This window comes from Protopterus annectens, chromosome 10.part0 (assembly GCF_019279795.1).
Source record: "Protopterus annectens isolate FY-2018-M chromosome 10.part0, PAN1.0, whole genome shotgun sequence".
NCBI classification, from domain to species: domain Eukaryota; kingdom Metazoa; phylum Chordata; order Ceratodontiformes; family Protopteridae; genus Protopterus; species Protopterus annectens.
This window is the reverse complement of record NC_056744.1, coordinates 649,283,149-649,302,710: the sequence shown is the minus strand read 5'-3', so window position 1 is coordinate 649,302,710 and position 19,562 is coordinate 649,283,149. Positions and strand designations below refer to the sequence as shown.

At 41.1% G+C, this 19,562-nt stretch overlaps 1 protein-coding gene across 5 annotated transcripts in view; it reads right to left on the bottom strand.

Moving 5' to 3' along the window:
* Positions 1–4,371: 4,371 nt before the first annotated feature.
* Positions 4,372–19,562, bottom strand: part of ACOT11 (acyl-CoA thioesterase 11) — a 506,836-nt gene continuing 491,645 nt past the window's right edge. For all 5 annotated transcript variants that reach the window (XM_044085489.1, XM_044085490.1, XM_044085491.1 and 2 more), the window contains one exon: positions 4,372–5,322. In XM_044085489.1, the coding sequence (XP_043941424.1) occupies positions 5,161–5,322 (162 nt within the window). In that variant the 3' untranslated portion in view covers positions 4,372–5,160. The remainder of the gene's footprint in view (positions 5,323–19,562) is intronic.

Sequence of the window (19,562 nt, the reverse complement as noted above, 5' to 3'; positions counted from 1 at the left end):
TTCATGGCACCCATGCTGACGGACCATAGAGGTACGACTGCTGAATCCCATACAATTGCACTTTATAAGCACTTACATGAGTGCATGGATCTTGCAATCCCTAACAGAATCAAGATGCTATCCTCCAAAAAAAGGAAGCCAATCTGGTGGTCCCCTGCTACAAAAAACTCTCTAACAGAAGAAAGAAACTGTTGCAAAAAAGAGTAAAATCCCATGATTGGAGGAACTCCGTGGTCAGCCTCAGTAAGAAGCTGAGATCCCTCATAAAATCCTCCAAAGTTAATTACGAAAACAAAATCGCCACTGGTTCTAAAGACAACCACAAAGCATTCTATAGCTATGTCAAGAATCTCAATGATAACACTCAGATCTGCTCTGAGTTACAGCCCAATGGCACTAAATATACAGAACTAATATTGCCAACATCCTGGCAGATAGGTTCAGTGCTAACTTTACCCCTCTCTCATCCTCTAAAGGGCCCATCTCTATACCGGAAGAATGCAAAGTTCCTGTAATCACAGCTGCACAGGTAAAAAAAACACTCTCCAAAGCCAAGAACACAGTATCCATGGGACCTGACAACGTCCCAGGCTGCGTTCTACATGAACTACAGAATGAACAGGCACCCCACGTAAGTACCATGTTCAATCATAGCCTCACCTCAGGCTTTGTACCCACTAAATGGTGCACAGCAACGGTTATCCCACTCCACAAAGGGGGAGCCACCACGGACCCCGGGAACTACCGACACATTAGCATGACGAGCCTGGTCTGCCAGGCTATGAAATGTATCATCATGGAACTTATAAACAATGACATTGGTAAGCTCCAAACTCTGGACCCTAACCAGTTTGGGTCTGTAAAAGGCAGATCATGTCTCTTAAACCTGATAGACTTCTTTGAAGAGGTCACCAAAGCCATAGATGAGGGTAAGGTGGTTCACACAGCCTATCTAGATCTCGCCAAGGCTTTCAACACCATCCCCCACTTTGGAACTATAGATAAACTCACTAAACTAGGTATAAATCCCTATGTCACAAGATGGGTTGCTAACTGACTCAATGACAGGACCCACACTGTGAAAGCAGCAGACTCTAAATCCAACTTCAGACCAGTGACAAGTGGAGTACCACAGGGTTTAGTCCTAGGTCCTCTCTTGTTTGGTATCCACATCTCTGAAGTACAGGCTAACACAGAATGCCTTTGTCTAACAAAGTTCGCAGATGACTGCAAACCAGGAGCCATAATCAAAACTCCTAACGATGTGGACATCCTACAAAAGGGCCTCACTGAGACAGATGTCTGGTGTCAAAGTCATGGCCTCAAGCTCAATGACAAAAAGTGCATCATCATCCCTTTTGGTAAAAGCTCTGTACCCATGAACTGCAACATAGGCGGTAGTCTACTTAACACTGAAAGTGTGATAAGAGACCTTGGGACACAGGTGGACAGTAATCTCTCCTTTGATAATCACTTCGCCACAGTAGTCAGGATAACATTCTACGTGGCACACCTCATCACAAAAGGTTTCTCATTCAGGAAAAAAAGAGGTCATTGTTCCCCCCTACTCATCACTCACTAGACCCATTACAGAGCACAGCGCCCCTTTTGATATGTACTTCACAAGACATCTACAACTGGAAAGGCCACAGAAATACCTCACAAAGAGGATTACTGGCCTCAAACAGATGCCCTATGCAGACAGTCTCAAAAAACTCCAGTTTTACTTTGTCACATATCGCCTACTCAGAGGCGATCTCTGCCTAACATACAAAGCTATGTCAAACCCAGAGCTGTTGGATATACTCCACGTAAAGAAATCTCAATCCCTCTGAGCTACACACTCTAGGGAACTAAACCTTGTCACCACAGTAAACAGAAAGTACAATTTAATGCCCTGACAGAAAGAGTTGCAGAAGTATATACCTTCTTCCCCCCATCTCTCAGCTCTAGACTCTCTCTCTCAGAGGGAGAGGATCTGCAGAATGGGCCTTATACAGATGGAAATGAGAACTGCACCCTGTAGTATCTATCAGGTTTGGCAGGGCCGAGGAGAGAGTCGGGGCTGGGGCTACATCATTGTGTACACATCATCTATTACATCAAAAACAGGAGTATAGCTAAGGGCCTATGTTGGGAGGCAAAATGTAAAAGGTCCTATCTTTTCTAGAATCAGAATCAGAGAATCCTTTCCATTGAAAAATGCTCTCATGGAGTGTAGAGAGTAGAGTCTCAACAAAGGAAAGGGAGGGAGGGGGGGAGGATATCGATAGATTCTCAGCATCAGAATCCTCATAGGGGCTGGCTAAGCTCCCTCCTCCTGTCAGATGACAACTAGGATCCATCCTCATCTGAAGAGTGTCATGCTGGAGAGATAGATTCATGTCCCAGAAACTTCCCATACTCTGGAACAAACTACCTATCTAATCAAACAAAGCTCTTCATTAGCACTCTTCAAGAAAAATCTTGATGATTTGATGGGAGATAGGAAATTCACCCCAGGATCACTTCTGTGGCTCTGCTTGACAGGGGCACAGGAAAATAATTTTCTTGGGTGGTAAAAGCCAGGGTACCATTTGGCTAGGCTTATATAGGCCCTAGGACCAATAGCCTAGTACCTACCTATGAATCTATAAATCAACCATACTGGAAGTAGTGAATATAGTAATGGAGATAAAACAACTGGAACTGAGATCTTAAGAAAAGGGTGGGAGCAAACTACATAGGAAAAAATGGGAATTGTGGGAACAGTACATACAAGGGAGGAATGAAGCCTAAAAGGCAGCAGGACTTAAATGCGCTATGTAATGTTTGAGTGAGAAAGATTGGGTAGATTATAAGTAATATATAACATTTGCAACTGGGTGTCTGTCAGTAGGGTTTGTGATGTAAAATGCTTGTGATTACGATTGTGTCGGTGTGGTTTGTTTTCACTTACATAAATGTATGATTGCCTATGTAGTAAGTAATGGTTTAATGAAGATTTTTTTTTAAAAACAAGAAACAGTAATTGAATAATTTATATAATATTATTTAAGTTATATGATATATAAGAATATATGTGAAGTATAATGTTTATGTTAATATAGTTTGATCATGTTTATATGAATGTAAATTTGCCCATGTCACGAGTGATAATTCAATACAGGTGTTCGAAAAAAAAAAAAAAGATTTCTACCAACACTTTTTTTTGCTGCAGCCACCATTCTCCCAATGAGAAACAGCATTACAGCAAATGCTTGCTTCTTTACATCAGAGTCAGTGAGCCATCTAAAATGGACTTCATTTGACAATGGTTTATACCATCTCCTCTCATGGAGTATCAGTGGTATCTTTTAGTTAGCAACCATCCTTTGTCAGAGGTGATAAGACTTAATAAATAGAAGCCAATGTGAATTTCAACATTCCTCTGCCCTGCGCAACATTACAGCTCACGCTAGAACATAAAGGAATAACACTACTAACTGTGATCTAGGCAGCCCAAGACTGACTGACTGCCTGAGCACTGGGAAAGCAGGCTGGGAAGGGTGAGAGTAAGTCGCTGCCATTGGCCTATCCATCCAGAAGGGAGAGAGGCAGCCCAGTCCTCTGTAAAACTTGTAACAAGCAGAGGCTGACTTTTGCAGTGAAGCACCTTAAACAGCCAAGGTATGAGTGCTCACCAAGCAGCATAGGTAAGAGCCAGAGCTCAACATCCATGGAAGCAGACATACTTGTAGCACGGAACTGCAAGCACTTCATTCATCAAGGCTATGAGTTAAAGCATAACATAATCTTTTTTTTTTTTTTTAAACAAAAGCATAACATAATCTTGATGACTGTCTGGATGACAGACTCCTCTGATAGACTCTTTCTCAATGGGAATAAACTAGCTGATCAACCAACAAGATGGCTAACACATGACACAGAAAAAAACATGACAGCGATTACAAGACACATCTACCAAAATAAAATAAAAACCTGTGTTACTGAACAAGCAGAGAAAAATAAGGGATTGGTAATGTAATTAAGTGAATAATATAAAATAAAACTTTCCACCATCTTCCTTTTACAGGATATTTAAAGGTATGACCAAGCTAGGGATATGACAACAACGGAGGGCTTGCAATAGTCTCAGAAATGAAATGACTCAGGAGTTTACTGCTGGATGGTCATCTGGTTGATGTCTTATTTAGATACCAGCTGACTGAGAATGCACTGGTAATTTTTAATAGCTACACTATGTACCCATGTCACTAGACGCAAAGTTTTGCCCATTTTAAGCTTTCAAAGTTACACACAAGGCAAACATTTTCATGTTGATTTTACTTACCAAAAAACAAATATGCATCCCATGCAGATTTTAATCAAAGAAATATCAAAACCTCAAAGTTATTTTGGTCTTCATCTTTACTATAACTTTGATAAAACATGCTTATTTCGTCACGCCATCACAGCTGCATTTTATTGCAGCAGATACAGCTGCAAATTCAACAGTATACAGCAACTGGCCTTTGAAACAAAACAGTGTCCCAATGACATCAAAATATGAAGCTTCAAACTATTCCATCTGAAAGAATGCACACTTAGTTTTAATGCAACTGGCTTGGAATAGCATTTGTTTACCTTTTGCTTAACCATGAGACACCTATACATTAATTTATTTGTTAAAGAATAACATCATTGCCCCGAGAGAAAGTGTACTGGCATTGTATTGCAACAACCTTTAAAGAGAGTGCACAAACATACATAAACAGAGCTACAAAAGGTATCCATAACGAGACCTCCCATTCTAAAGACTCTAGAATCTAGAAATTAACCTTTATCACACACAGTGGCATCAGTGCCCTATGGTTCTATTCTGAAGACCCTGCTGACTGCAGCACACAGTGAGTATGGCTAAGAGCACCACAAAAGTGAAACGCTCTACCTGCTACTAAGTAAGGTGCAGCTCACAGAAATGGCAGTTAACTAGCCTACCCTGTAACTTATAGTAAATAACTGAACTCAGGTTACATACAGTTATAAAGGAGACATACGGCAAATGCAGCCCACAAAAAGATCCCTAAGTATGAAGATGTTATTTATAAAATCCATTACTGAATAAAAGTTCAGTCCAAGGCTTATGGCTTGAGAAGTACGTACTCCGTCACACAGTTCTTTTCAACAGCAATGTTGTATTTACAGTTTATGCTCCTGCATGAATAATGTGATATTATTCTTGTTCCTTTCAATATATTTAAGGCAGCTTTCAAATGTGGTGTAGTAACCAGATGACAGTCCTGCTATATCAGTAGTGATATAAGGAAGAACCTCTGGGCTAGCTTGGTTGTAATATGTGACCTGCAAAACAAATTTAAAAAATGTAATTCTTTGTATACAGTCTTTCTAACAGCTAAAAAGAAGATTTTATAAGAAAATGGGACATAAACAAAAATTTTTTGACGTGCATCAACCTCTTACAGCATGATCAAGTTTTCTGGGAAACTTTCTTAAATGTGGTTCAAAATATACAATTTTCTTATGTATTTCAGATATTACTACAAAAATGCACCATCTCATCATGCATTTTAAATACCAGTCACTTGTGAGTTGATAGTAGAACTACTCAGTACTTTACAAATGCACTTCCACACAAATCCACTTACTTGGGTAGCTACTTACAGGACTCTTCAACTAGTTTACTGAATTCTGCTAGGGACTTTTACGACCTTTTTCTTAAGTGAAGTTCGGTTATGATCCTGATTTTATTTTTATTTTTAGTACAAACAAACAGCATATTCTAGGGATGGATATTTTAAAACAGTAACTATTAAACTATAATGAATGCTCTATACATTCCTGCCAACTTCTGCAACCTTCAGTGATGTACTCTAAAGAGATAAGACAACATCCATAAGAAACAGAGAGCTAATATCATTTTTGCTGTTAATAACGTGTAGTGAATCTGAAATACAATTCTACATTAACTATCAAACACTGACAGCTCTTTTTTTTTCTTTATGCCTACAAGTAATCTCATTCTTATTATATTAAGCATCATGCAAAATAAACAATGTGAAGGTAAGCAAGCTTTCATATTCATTCCTGTACTTCAAGGCCATTAAGTCCTGAATTTGGAATAATGATACTGGAGTCCCAAAGTTTTAAATGATTACATATTTAAGCCTAATATTAAAATAGATAGGGATGAGGGCTCAACTCTGAGTTGCAGCAATTCACATGTAAGATGGGCACTGTTGCAGCACCCCTCCCATGTCCATATAAAAACACCTACTGAAAATCTTTTTACTAAAACAGCACATTAACTCTTCAAATTGTGTAATTTAGAATTTCAAAATCTGAACATAATTACCATCCCCGGGATTCAGAGAGCCTCACTCCCACATTCTGCTAAGCCTGAACATTTCACAGACTGCTCTCAGACTACTGACCTATGCCTACAGTGCAAACAGAGCAGACAGGAGTCTTGCTGGTGAAGCCGCATCCCAAGTGAGGCAGGCTGGTGGAGCAGCTAATATTAATTACCCAAGAGCTCTCCCAGGAAATGGAGCTGACACCAGAATAACATAATAGAGATATTCACGTAATCTCTCTACCACATTACTATTATTTTTTGTGAGAAGGAAAAAGGGAAAGATGTGTACAAGATAGTGTGCACTAATTCATACATTAAGCACAAGTAGGCAATACAGAGTGTGTGTGTGTGTATGTATATGTGTGTGTGCGCGCACACGAGTGTGTGTCTGTAAGGGAGTGAATACAGCTGCATGGATGTGTGTGCATGTCTTCCTGGACGTGTGCCTTGTGGGAGATACATATGGTCATCTCTGTTTGCATATCTGTATGTGGGGGGGGGGGGGTTGTAAGAGTGTCTGAAGGACTTGTAGCTGTACGGATATGTGTGTGCTTGTTAGGTTGCCCATGCTACCAAGATGAGTGGCTGCTAGAGAGAAAACTAGCACTGTCAGGACTGACTGCAATGTGCTAGATTCAGTGACATGGTAATCAGCTGCAAATGAGATGCTCCTTGTGCAGCTTTATCCTGTCCCTGAATTGCAACTTCTTGTCATTGTTCTAAATTATCAACCCACTTTAGCAGATTAGCACTTATGGCTCAGAATCTCTCTGAATCCCAGGGCATACTCCTCAGTTCCAAAATGGTGCAATTATTTGTAGCCTGCTGTGTTTAAAGCAATTTATATAGAAATTTCAAAAAAAAATGCTGACATCACTACTGCCACACCAGAAGCCACTATCAGCAGCACAATGCCTCATGGAACAAACCACCATTCATGGCAATCCAGCCATATGGCTGATCTGCAAATACCCGACACATTTGACCAGTGGTTTCCTTGCCTCAGTCTACAATTTACACATCTTCACACATTATTCACAAATCATGCTGTGTGTATCTCCTGAAGTTGTTTTGTGGAAATGGAATCCTTGTCCTCTGCATCTAACCATCAATGCCTTTATATGGGCTGCTCAATGTAGCAATGTACTGTAGGAGACTTCTATTTCAGCAATAGTGGTGTCAGAATTTTCCCTATTATTCCTATACAGAACTTATTTGAAGAATTTCAGCACTACATTCTCTGATTTAAAAATATGCGAATAACAAATTAGCACAGTTATTAAAATATCACCGATTAAGCTGGTGATTAAGAAGACTAATATAGGTGAATGGCTAGAAGATGTGTTTCCTAATAATCTAGCCAAGGTATTGGGAATACAGAAAATCACAAGAATTTCAAACAGTTTTCCAAAAGTGATACATTAAGAACAGTTGATGCTGGGTACTATTCCTTTACTGTGAGACCAATTTACAGAATTTATAGATGGAAATGTATTTTCTACAGAAATCTTTGATTAATTGTTGCTACTTTTAAGAAAACTCAGGTTATATACTGTCTAGAAAGAGGTCTGGTGGTCATTATGGATGGATGGTGGTTTGAGGCATTGCAGGAACAAAACCCACATAGGCAAAGTTATTAGCACTTTGTATAAGATACTCAGTGACCTATAAATCTGGAGTGGTACAAGAAATGGATCTTGATATATTGGTAACACAGCAAAAATGGGAGAAAGAAATGGTAATTTCAAGGTATGCAACCAAATCTTAAAGGTTTCATTTTTTGGTTGGCAATGTTTGTTTAAACATTTCTGCACTCTACCCAGGCTTGCTGGAATGTTGCCTATAGTAAAGCCAAGTTCTTGGAGGTGTAACACTAGTATGCCACATGATTTCTACCATATAATTTAGGAATGTCCCATGCGAGTTCCACTAAAACAAGACTTGCAGAGAATGTATGAATGAACCTGGCGAGGCAAGATTAATGTTATTATGTCTTTTATTTTTGATTACTCTAACTAATGTAAACACATTAAACAGAACTGAAATAATCTTGTTGCAAGACTGAAATAAAAGACTTTCTATTCACTGAAAGAAGACTGTTGCAAAATGGACTCATTTGATTCTAAATACGATTGATGATCTTTTTATAATGTTCTTAAGTTTCCACATGGTTGGCAGTTAATATAATGACTATGTTTATGGAAACGAGTTTGGTTTTGGGGATTATTCTTTCTTTCTGGCACTGCAACTCATTGTAAAGTCTTGGCATGTGGAATTTTGTATGATTATATGACGTGCTAAAAAGTGATGTCAAATGTACCCCTATATTATTTGTTCTTTATGTGACTCTACAACATACTTTATGCCTACAACTGTATGTTTTGCTCACTGTGAATACAGGTTTGATAATTACAAAAAAAACACACAGTTGGGAGTTTCAAGATAGATGAGCTAGGAAATCCGTCTCAATAGAGCAAACTGCATAGAAATGGCCTCCTGAAGAAAACAAAGGCTTGGATCCCATTGCTTTCATACCTACAGAACTGATGTCATTGCTCAAAAGACAGAAACCCACAAAAGTGGAAAGTGATTGCAGAATTAACAGGCTAACCTCACCACACAGATCAATATGCAGTTCTGCATTACCCGAATCAAACAGAAGTTCTCAGGAATGCTAGTCTGCCCCCCTGCAAGACAGCAGACTCCATAGTCACACTTGCACTGAATTATATAATATGAAGACAGTATAAGTAACGGGATCTGCAATATTAAGAAGGACAAATGGATCCAAAAGAAGTTGATATGAAAGGGTAAGGTGTTAGAATTATGAAAAAGGAAAGATTATCATCCAATGATGTAGTTACTGCACCACATTAAATAAGAGATGAACGAATGGAAAATAATTATGACAACTGTTAATTAGCTATGTTCTACAGTTATTGTTTGTTGGAGAAAATAAGTTTGTTGCTTAAAAGAAAAGAAAAATGCTCTGGCACAAATCGTAGGCACAAAAAGCTGTATCAATGAATCCAATGAATGACAACAATGTTGAGCAAAAAAGACCTTTATAACAACACAAAGCTTTCAGGTTATACACCCTTTCTCAATGCTTAATACAGGTTCATTAAAAACAACAGTTTAAATAGGAGTCATAGAGAATCACATGACGCGCAGCCCAAGCATCATATGATCATCAATTAAAAAGTACAGTTTTGTACCTACCATAAATGTAGATGTTCGAAGATCCACATTGCTGCAGTCCTTACACTTGGGTAGTCCGCTGTCCTCGGTCGGCCCGAATATCAAAGTATAAGGCTGACGTCGGTCAAGGCGCATTTGACTGACATCAGGACGTCAGGGTACAAATGCGCATGACCGACGTCATATCCTCAGTCTTTTCTTGCCCCAGATGTCAGAAGACCCTAAAAATAAAGGTCAAAACCAAAAGACAGCAAACAACCAACCAACCACCCTTGCACTAACTATATGTACAAAATATACAATATACACAATATGTACAACCCAACCCACACAACCACCTCTAACTGCAGAGGGAAGGAGGGAGGGAATTGGACTGCAGCAATGTGGATCTTGAACATCTACATTTATGGTAGGTACAAAACTGTACTATGTTCTTCATCTCACATTGCTGCAGTCCTTACACTTGGGTAGAATCCCAAAGCAGAGATAAGGGAGGATGGCTAATTACAAGGAAGCAGGAGCTGCCAACATGCCCTGCAAAATAGCAGTGGCAAAACCAGCCCTGGATTTAGAGTAAAGTGGCAGGTGATAATGCCTAGAGAAAGTATGCACTGAACTCCAAGTAGCTGCCTCCAAAATATCCTTGGTTGCCACCCCTCAAAAGCTGTTGAAGTGGCAGTAGCCCTAGTGGAATGAGGCCTAATCCCAGCTGGAACCTCCTTGCCATGATGGGAATAACAGAAAGCAATGCAAAACCCAATCCACTTAGAAATAGTTTGTTTTGACACGGGCTTGCCCTGAGAACTCAAAGCAAAAGAAACAAACAACTGCTGAGACTGCCTGAACCCTTTAGTTCTGTCCAAATAATAACGCAACTGCCTGTGTACATCTAAAGTGTGCAAAATCTTTTCCCCTTTATTTTGGGGATTTGCATAAAAAGTAGGCAAATGAATAGTTTGGTTTAAAGCCACACTAGAAACCACCTTAGGCATAAAGGAAGGATTAGTACGTAATGATACCCTATCCTTATGGAAAATCAAGAAAGGCTCAACTGCCATAAGGGCCTGCAATTCAGAAACCCTTCTTGCAGAGGTAATTGCCAACAAAAAAGCAGTCTTCCATGATAAATATTTCAACTCAGAAGTAGCTGCAGGCTCAAAAGGTTGTAGAGTGAGTTTCTCCAACACAAAATTGAGATCCCAAGCAGGAGTAGGAGCTCTTCGTGGGGTCTTATATTCTTTGCCCCTCTAAGAAATTGCTTGAACAAAGGATGAGAAAACAAAGGTGGGACACAATCATAGTGAGCCGAAATTGCTGCAGCATGAACCTTAATAGAAGAGAAAGACAAACCTTTGTCCAGTAACTCAGTAAGATATTGAAGAGCCACACTCAAATTAGGCTCAGAAACATCAAAATCTTTTGCTGCACTCCAAAATAAAAATCTCTTCCATTTATCTGCGTACACTTTCCTTGTACTAGGCCTTCTAGCTTCCAAAATCACATTCAAAACTTGTTGTGGAAGTTGAGACCCTCTATGGTTCAAAACAGAATATGCCAGGCTGTTAGGTGAAGAGAGTGAAGTTTGACATTCAGCAAATGGCTGTCCTCCTGTGACAACAGGTGTGGAATCGAAGGCAAAGGCCATGGAGGCTTCCGCACCAGACTTCTCAGTAATGGGTACCAGTGCTGTCGAGGCCAATCTGGAGCTATTAAAATCATCCTTGGCTTGTCCTGTCTGACCTTTAGAAGTACCTTTGGGAGGAGAGGCAGAGGAGGAAAGGCATACACATGAAGATTGCTCCAATTGAAAGAAAGAGCATCCACTTTCCAAGCTGTGGGATGAAACCTTTTGTGCAAAACTTTGGCAGCTGATGGTTTAGTGGAGAAGCGAACAGATCTATGTCTGGAGTTCCCCATGACACTGTCAATTTCTGAAATACATGAGGATCCAATTTCCACTCGTGGGGATCCATAATTCGTCTGCTCAACACATCTGCTAAGGAGTTCTGTGCTCCTGGCAGAAACCTTGCCTGAAGATTGAGCTGTAAACTGAGAGCAGTCTCCCACAAAATCATTGCTTGCCTGCATAGAGGATAAGAATCGTTCCCCTTGCTTGTTGATGTACCACATGACAGTTGTGTTGTCTGTTAGAATCAACACCTGCCCTGGAAGAAGTAAATTCTTGAAAGCTATCAATGCAAACTGGACTGCTAACATCTCCTTCAGGTTGATATGTAGATGTTGTAGTCTGGCAGGCCACTTGTCTTGTATCCACTTTCCATTTAGATGAGCTCCCCAAGCTTTGTCTGAGGCATCTGTCGTTAAAATCTGACTCGCCTCTGGCCGGGTCACAGAGAGTCCCTTGTTTAGGTGACATTCCTGAGCCCACCACAAAAATTCCTTTTGAATGCAAGGTATTATTTGAATGACAGTGTCTAGATCCTGGCAGTGCTGTGTCCATACATTTTGAGATACCATTGCAGCTTCCTCATATGCAGTTTGGCATTGGGAAGCACCAGAATACAAGATTCCATGAACCCTAAGGCTTGAAGGACTGTCCTTGCAGTCAGCCCGGACTGAAGAGATAGCTGATGGAAGTAAAGGGATAGACTCTTTTGTTTGTCCGGGGTTAAAAAGGCCATCTGGGATGCTGTATTCAGTCTCACACCCAGAAAGCACATGTCCTGAGAGGGTACTAGACTGGACTATATTTCGTTCACAGAATACCCCAGGCATCTTAGCACTGCTATCACATATTCCAAATGATGAAGAAGCTCTTCCCTTCCTTGAGCCAGAATCAGGCAGTCGTCCAAATAAGGATAGATCCGTATTCCTTTTAGCCTGAAGAAAGCTATCACTGGAGCCAGAACTTTCGTGAATACTCTGGGCGCAGTAGATAAGCCAAAGGGCAATGCAGAGAACTGATAGTGAGAAGTCCCAGCTCGAAAACGCAGATACTTCCTGCAACTTAGTCTGATAGGAACATGAAGGTAAGCCTCCTTGAGATCCAAAGTTACCATCCAATGATCTTTGCCCAGCAGAGGTAAAAGCTGCTGTAACGTCAACATTTTGAACTTGGGAATGTCCAGATAAGTGTTGAGGGTAGATAAATCCAAAATTGGTCTCCACGTGTTCCCCTTCTTTGGTACTAGGAACAGGCGAGAATAAAATCCTAGGCCCACTTCTGGCAGAGGGACCGGCTGTATGGCCCCTATTTGGAGTAACAGAGAAATTTGCTTGTGAGCCTCTATTCTTTGTTGAGGAGGAATGTCTGGCATGCCTTTGAAAGGAGGCAAGGTATGGAAATAAAACCTGTAACCGTGGTGAATGATATCCAATACCCATCTGTCTTGGGTAATTAAACCCAATTTTCTTTGAAAAGTGCCAACCTTCCTCCCAAAGGTGCTGCCAAACGAGAAGGCTCTGGCAGCTGAAAAGGTAGGTCATTGGGTCTGTTTACGAAAGGACTGACCCCTGCCCTCACCGAAGACTGTGCAGGAGAACTCCCTGTTCTAGGCCTGAAAGAGCCCTGAGCTCTGCCCTACCACGCCTAGATCTACCCCTAGACTGGGAATCATAAGAAGGATACGCCCACCCCTTAGTAGGCCAATTTCTACTAAACTTTGGAGGCTGGACCTGCAAAAAATCTTTAACAGTCTGCATAGACTTAGCCTTGTCTTCCATTTTCTTTAAAACTGACTCAACAGGAGGACCAAACAACACATCAGATTGTAAAGGAGCATCTAAAATCCTTGTTTTAACATGTTCAGACAAATTTTGATCCCTTAGCCAGGCGTGCCTCGAAGAACTGACCCAGTGGCAGCCACCCTAGATGAGGCCTGTACAGCATCAAAACCACATTGCAAAGAATGCTTACCCACCTGTTCAGAAACATGCACTAAATCTTGCAACTCCTTACAATCAATACCTACTGCCAGAGCATCAACCTTAGACTTTAATTGTGAAAGGAGATAGTTCTGGTATTTCAACATGTGAAACTGGCAATTCAAAGCCCTCATAGCAAGAGTGGAAGAAGTATAAACTTTCTTTCCCCATCTATCCAAGGCCCTAGCCTCTTTGTCTGCAGGAACCGGATTCTTAACAACAGAAGCCTTAACACCTTTAGGCCCCTGACTAACAGTTTCTGGGTCAGCCCTAGGACTCTTAAAAGATACTTATGAGCTTCAGGCACCCTGTAATACCTATCCGCTTAACAGGAGCAGGAGGCAAAGAATCAGGATTAAGAGAAGCCTCTGTAAAAACATCTTCTACTACATCCAAAACAGGAGGTATAGCCAAAGGCCTATGCTGGGGTAAAAACAAAAATTCCCTAAGCCTTTTCCTGGAATCCGAGAAGTCCTGACCTTCCCACTTAAAATGCTCCCTCATGGAATGAAGAGTTTCTGAAAAAGAAAAATCCTCAGGAGGAGAAGCAGAAGGAGTAGAATTATCCACATCAGAATCAGAATAAGGAGAGTACTCCTGCAAGTCTTCAGCCGAAGACTCTGAAACATCCGAAACCTGCTCAAAACCCCCCAGCTCAGGCTCCAACCTAGGTCTCTTATCAGGAGGGGGCATAGAACCCCTAATTAAAGTAATCAAATCTTCTGCCATTTTAAGCATATGCTTCTTGGGCACAGTACCTGAAGAGCTAGGGGTAACACCAACTGAAGCCAAACCTGGCCTGCCCCTGGGAGAAGCCTTTGAAACAGAAGGAGAGGGCCTAGCCACCCTAGGAAGGGAGTATAGTAACCTGAGAAGCCCCTCAGCCTGACTTGCCTCCTGAGAGGCCACATCTTGCAATAATAAGGTCTCACCCTGGGAACACAAAGAAACCTCCGCTGGAGCCACCGGCTCCACCGACACCTCTAAAGAACCGGCGTCCGGTACAGATGGTACTTCTAGCCTAGGCTTAACTGCCTTGTCCTTGCGCTTCTTCGAAGAAGCGGGCGGAGCATCCGACGGCATTTTATAATTACACCGCTTCCCAAAGACTAACCTTGCACAATCCAACCTTCTCTTTATAGTGCGTTTATTAAATCTAGCACAAGAGCGACAGCCAACAACGTCGTGCTCAGGCCCTAAGCAAGGAATACACAAAGTATGATAATCTCTATGCGGTATCTGTTTCCCACAAGAAATGCAATTATTGACTTTTTCTGACATCCGGTAAATCACTGAGGCAAGAAAAACTAAAATATTCCAACGGGTACTTAGCCAACTTTGAACTCGGTCTGAAACTTCAAATCGAAAAATCTCAGAACGCCAACCGGCACTTGCAATGCTGCTTCTGCATCGGACCATGCAGCAAAAAAGACTGAGGATATGACGTCGGTCATGCGCATTTGTACCCTGACGTCCTGATGTCAGTCAAATGCGCCTTGACCGACGTCAGCCTTATACTTTGATATTCGGGCCGACCGAGGACAGCGGACTACCCAAGTGTAAGGACTGCAGCAATGTGAGATGAAGAACATCAATACATTATATACATATAATAACATAAAATGTACAAAAACATATGGAAAATATAATCATACCTATCACTTTATCTTAGTACGCTGTACTTTAGCCAATACAGGCTTTAAAGAGACAGCAGAATTCAGACCAGGTGGACTGTCAGCTGATAGTCTAATGATCCATTCAAACTCTCTTATTTCCAATAGATTTCCTATGTCACCTCCCCTAATGGATGCATAGACATCATCAATCACCCTAAACCTAAAATTATGATCTACACCATGCACATTAATATGTTTAAATAAGGCATTGTTCTCACATGCCCTTATCTCAGATTTGTGCTCTATTATACGCTCTTTCAACTTCCTAGTTGTTTTCCCAATATAGTATGACTCTTAAGGGTAGTTCTGTTTAACTCTTGTATGCCATTCTGCAATTCTATTTGTAAATGTCATTTTGCAATTATTTTCATAAACTGCATCTTGCAACAGAGTTGCACAAATTCAGAATCACATTTTAGATTGTGGTGGTCCATAAACTGTATGGTGAAAATTCAAACTCAAAATTTAAGTTCTGGCAGAGTTATGGGTATCAGGTGAAAATTATGTTAGGACACTATTTTATATTTAATCAGTTTCCAATAAAAAATATGAAAGATTCTAACTTTTTATCACATTTTAGGGTAGTAACTTTATGGCCTCTTCAATCAAACGACTGTGTGCCATTCTCAAATTCCATTTGTAAATATTGCACTGCAGTCTTTTTCAAAAGTTACATTTTGGATCCGAGTTGCACAAATTCACCATCATAGTCCAGGTGGTGGTACTCCATAGATAGCATCTTGAAAATTTGTTTTTAAAGATTTTGCAAGGAAGTGTTTGTAGAGGAATTTTTATACCCCAAGCAGACTTCAGAGAACTGTTCCTCCATTAGACAGCAAATGCTAGAGTTGTGATGGCAATGAAAGAAATAATTGGTAACATGTTTTTGAGAATGTAAAGTACTTTGTCAGAAATGTTGGGGAGCAAACTGTTGTAACTAAGGAAATAATTATTTTGAGCTCGGTCACAGAGTCTGTAATGCTGTAATTAAATCAAAAGGGGTTTCAACAAAGTATTAGTTTAAGGGTGTGCACACTGATGCAACCAGTGTATTGTACGTTTTTTATTTTTTTTTCCTCTAACAGATTTGTTTGTTTTTCAAATGAATTGTACAGGTTATAGGTCACATTAAAGGTGGGAAAAGTTTTGAAATGATTTATTGTGGTCTCATTTTTTATATCACAAAAACCTGGCATTTTAACAGGGGCGTGTAAACTTTTTATATCCACTGCAGACATGTGTGTGTGTGTGTGTGTGTGTGTGTGTGTGTGTGTGTGTGTGTGTGTGTGTGTCTGTTTGGTAACTGGATTACATGAAAACTACATTCTTTTGTTTTGACTATCCAAAAACGTTGTACTGGAGAAGAGTCTGTAAAGGAATGTGAGGTCTAAGTAGCCTTCACTAGTTTTCTCCCATGAATAAAAAACATCGGATGCACAGATAACTAGCAATTTTATTGGTCAATTTTCCTTCCTTATATTACAATATCAAAATGGAGGTCAGGAGCACCTTCTGGAAAAGTCTGTGTTTAACTGCTACACATGAATGTAATGACCGTTCTAGTTTATTTTATAGGATATTTGTAAAGTTCTTGCATTTGCAATATTTGAATAGGTTTTACTTTGTTTTATAAAATGGGCAAGGAAAAAAAAACAAACAGCACTACCAACCATTTGTACCTCAAAACTGTTCCATATATGGGAGAAAGCAAGTACATGCTACCTTGACTTCACATTCAGCCACAGATCTCCCCATAATCTTCCCATCTTTGCCAGAAAGAGTAGAACTGGAAATAACCAAATGTTTAGCAGCAGTAGGATTAACTACAACTATAGCTGCTGGGTCAGGTTTGGAAAAAGTAGATAAAAACTTAAAAGGGTGAGGAACTTTACACATTTTATCTGCATTATTAGGAACAGCAGGCTGACTATTAAATAAACTGCAGCCTGTGGCACACATATACTCCCAAAGCTGACAGAAACGGAGGAATGGCTGCAGATTCTGGTAATTCCCTCTGTAACAGCCCATAGTTATTTCCTGAGGGACTGAGAAACCTCAGTGTTCTTCCACTAAAAACACTGGCACATTCTGGAAATAGTCTCAGTGAAAGAGAAACCACAGAGGGAGAATCAGAAACTGAGATCTCCTCTGAGACTGAATTAGAAAACTGAGGAGAAAACCCTGCATCTGTCCCTTTATTTTCCTGTCCGATTTAGAATCTTAAATCTCTGCAGGAAAAGAGGCATCCCTCTTTCTTTTACCAGAAACCACCTTATAAGAAGTATAGAATAGTTGTGTAAGAACTTACCATAACCTTAGATGTCCTTCTCTTCCATGTTGCAGTATTCATTACTGTAAGGAGGTTGCTGCCTGCAGCACCAGGCATCTGGCCAGTATACCAAAGTCTTAGGAGCAGCGGTGTGTGCGATGTTTGATGTCAGAGCCATAAACCAATGCTGGTTATAAAAAAAGTCTGCACGTACCCACTTCAGAATGGATTGTCACATACAGTAGTACCCATAGAAGCAATGAAGAGGAAGGAGGATGCTTTTCAGACCCACATGTAATACCAGCCAAAGGGTGCCTCCTGGAAGCATATGCCTGATGCTGAGGTTTGGTAGATGGCGAGAAATCTGTCCACTCAGGTGGCTAAAGAGGGGGTAGGAGGGTGGGACTGAATACTACAGCATGGAAGAGAAGGACATCAAAGGTTATGGTAAGTTCTTGCACAGCTATTCTATGTCCTTCTATTCTCATGTTGCATTATTCATTACTGTAGGGAGAGTACCAAAGCTTTAGGTATGAGCCTGGGAGGAGGTCACTGGTCTATTAGGCCATGTAGAATGGACCTAACAAAACTGCTTCTGGCCCTTGAAGCCAATCTAGTTTGTAATGTCTGGTAAAGGTATGGACTGATGACCCAAGGTAGCAGCTTCTATGATAGAAGTGTAGTCTACCCCCTTGAAGAAAGCAGCTGAGGGAACACCTGCTCTAGTGGAATGAGCCCTCACGCTTTCAGGTAGGGTTTTGCTATGAAAGGAGTAGGATGCAGAGATAGCCTTAGATATCCATGAAAAGACGGTCTGTTTAGAAACTGCTTTCCCCAAGGCCTTGGGTGAAAGGAGAGGTCAGACAATCTAATGAGTTTGGTCTTGTCCAGATAATACCAGAGTTGTCTGTGGACATCTAGGGAATGTAGAGTTCTTTCACAGGAATTCTGAGGTTGAGGGAAGAAGAAGAAGACAGAAAAGTTAATGGTCTGATTCAAGGATAGCTCATTAACCACCTTAGGCATGAAGGAAGTGTTACTCCTGAGGGAGACCCTGTCTTTATGGAAGATGAGGTAAAGAGGGGTGGCCATCAGGGCTTGGATTTCAGATACCCACCTGGCGGATGTGAGGGCCACCAGCACTATTGTTTTCCAGGTACACAGCTTCAGTGAAGCAGAGTGAGTTGGCTCAAAATGGGCAAAGTGGGTTTTTCCAGGACAAAATTCAGGTCCCGTGTAGGAGGCATTGGTTTGCGGGGGTCTGATATGGAGGACCACTTTTACAAAGAACTTAACCTCCGATCTGGATGGCACAGGAGGTACCAAAGGAAGACGAGTGGAAATGGCAGACTGAAGAGTATGTTAGTCCTGAACGGAGAAGCTCACACAAGTAAGAAAGGACCACGGGTACAGGCATGAATAAATGGTCCTGTTTTTTCTTATGACACCACCCGGAGAATCTTGCCACATAATTTCTCTTGGTACTGGATTTCCTGGCCTCATGCAGGACATTGAGTACATCCTCTGAGTATAGGTGCCTGAAGGGGATCAGAACCCTATCGCCCATAAAGTGAGCCTGAGACTGCTCACCTGAGGGTGTATTAGGGACCCCCTGTCTTGTGTGAGTAGGTCTAGATGGTGGGGTAACCTGTGATAATTGCCCTTGGCTAGAAGATGAAGAAGGAGAAAATAATGCTGTCTTGTCCAGAAGGGAGTCACTAGCTGGATTTTTGGTTTGTCCCTCTGAATCTTCAGGAGGGCCTTCTGAATCAGTGTGAAGGGGGGGAGGCATAAAGATACATCCCAGCCCAAGAGAAAGAGAAGGCGTCCACTTTCCAGGCCAGGGGACGTGCATCCTTAATACAAAACAGAGACACCTGACTGTTCTGGGAGGAGGCAAACAGGTCTGTCTGAGGAATACCTCACTTGTGTACAAGTTCTAGGAACATCTCTCTGTGAAGCATCCATTCGTGAGAGGGTGCAAAAGTTCTGCTGAGAGTGCCTACCATAGCATTCTCTGCTGAAGGAATGTAAACTGCTTGAAGGTGGATTTGGAGAGATGAGGCAACAGACCAAGTCTGTATGGCTAGGCTGCAAAGAGTGTAAGACCTTGCCCCACCCTCCACCCCCGCTTGTTTATGTACCACAAGACAGTCATATTGTCTGTGACTACTTTCAAGGTGCTTGGTAGGAG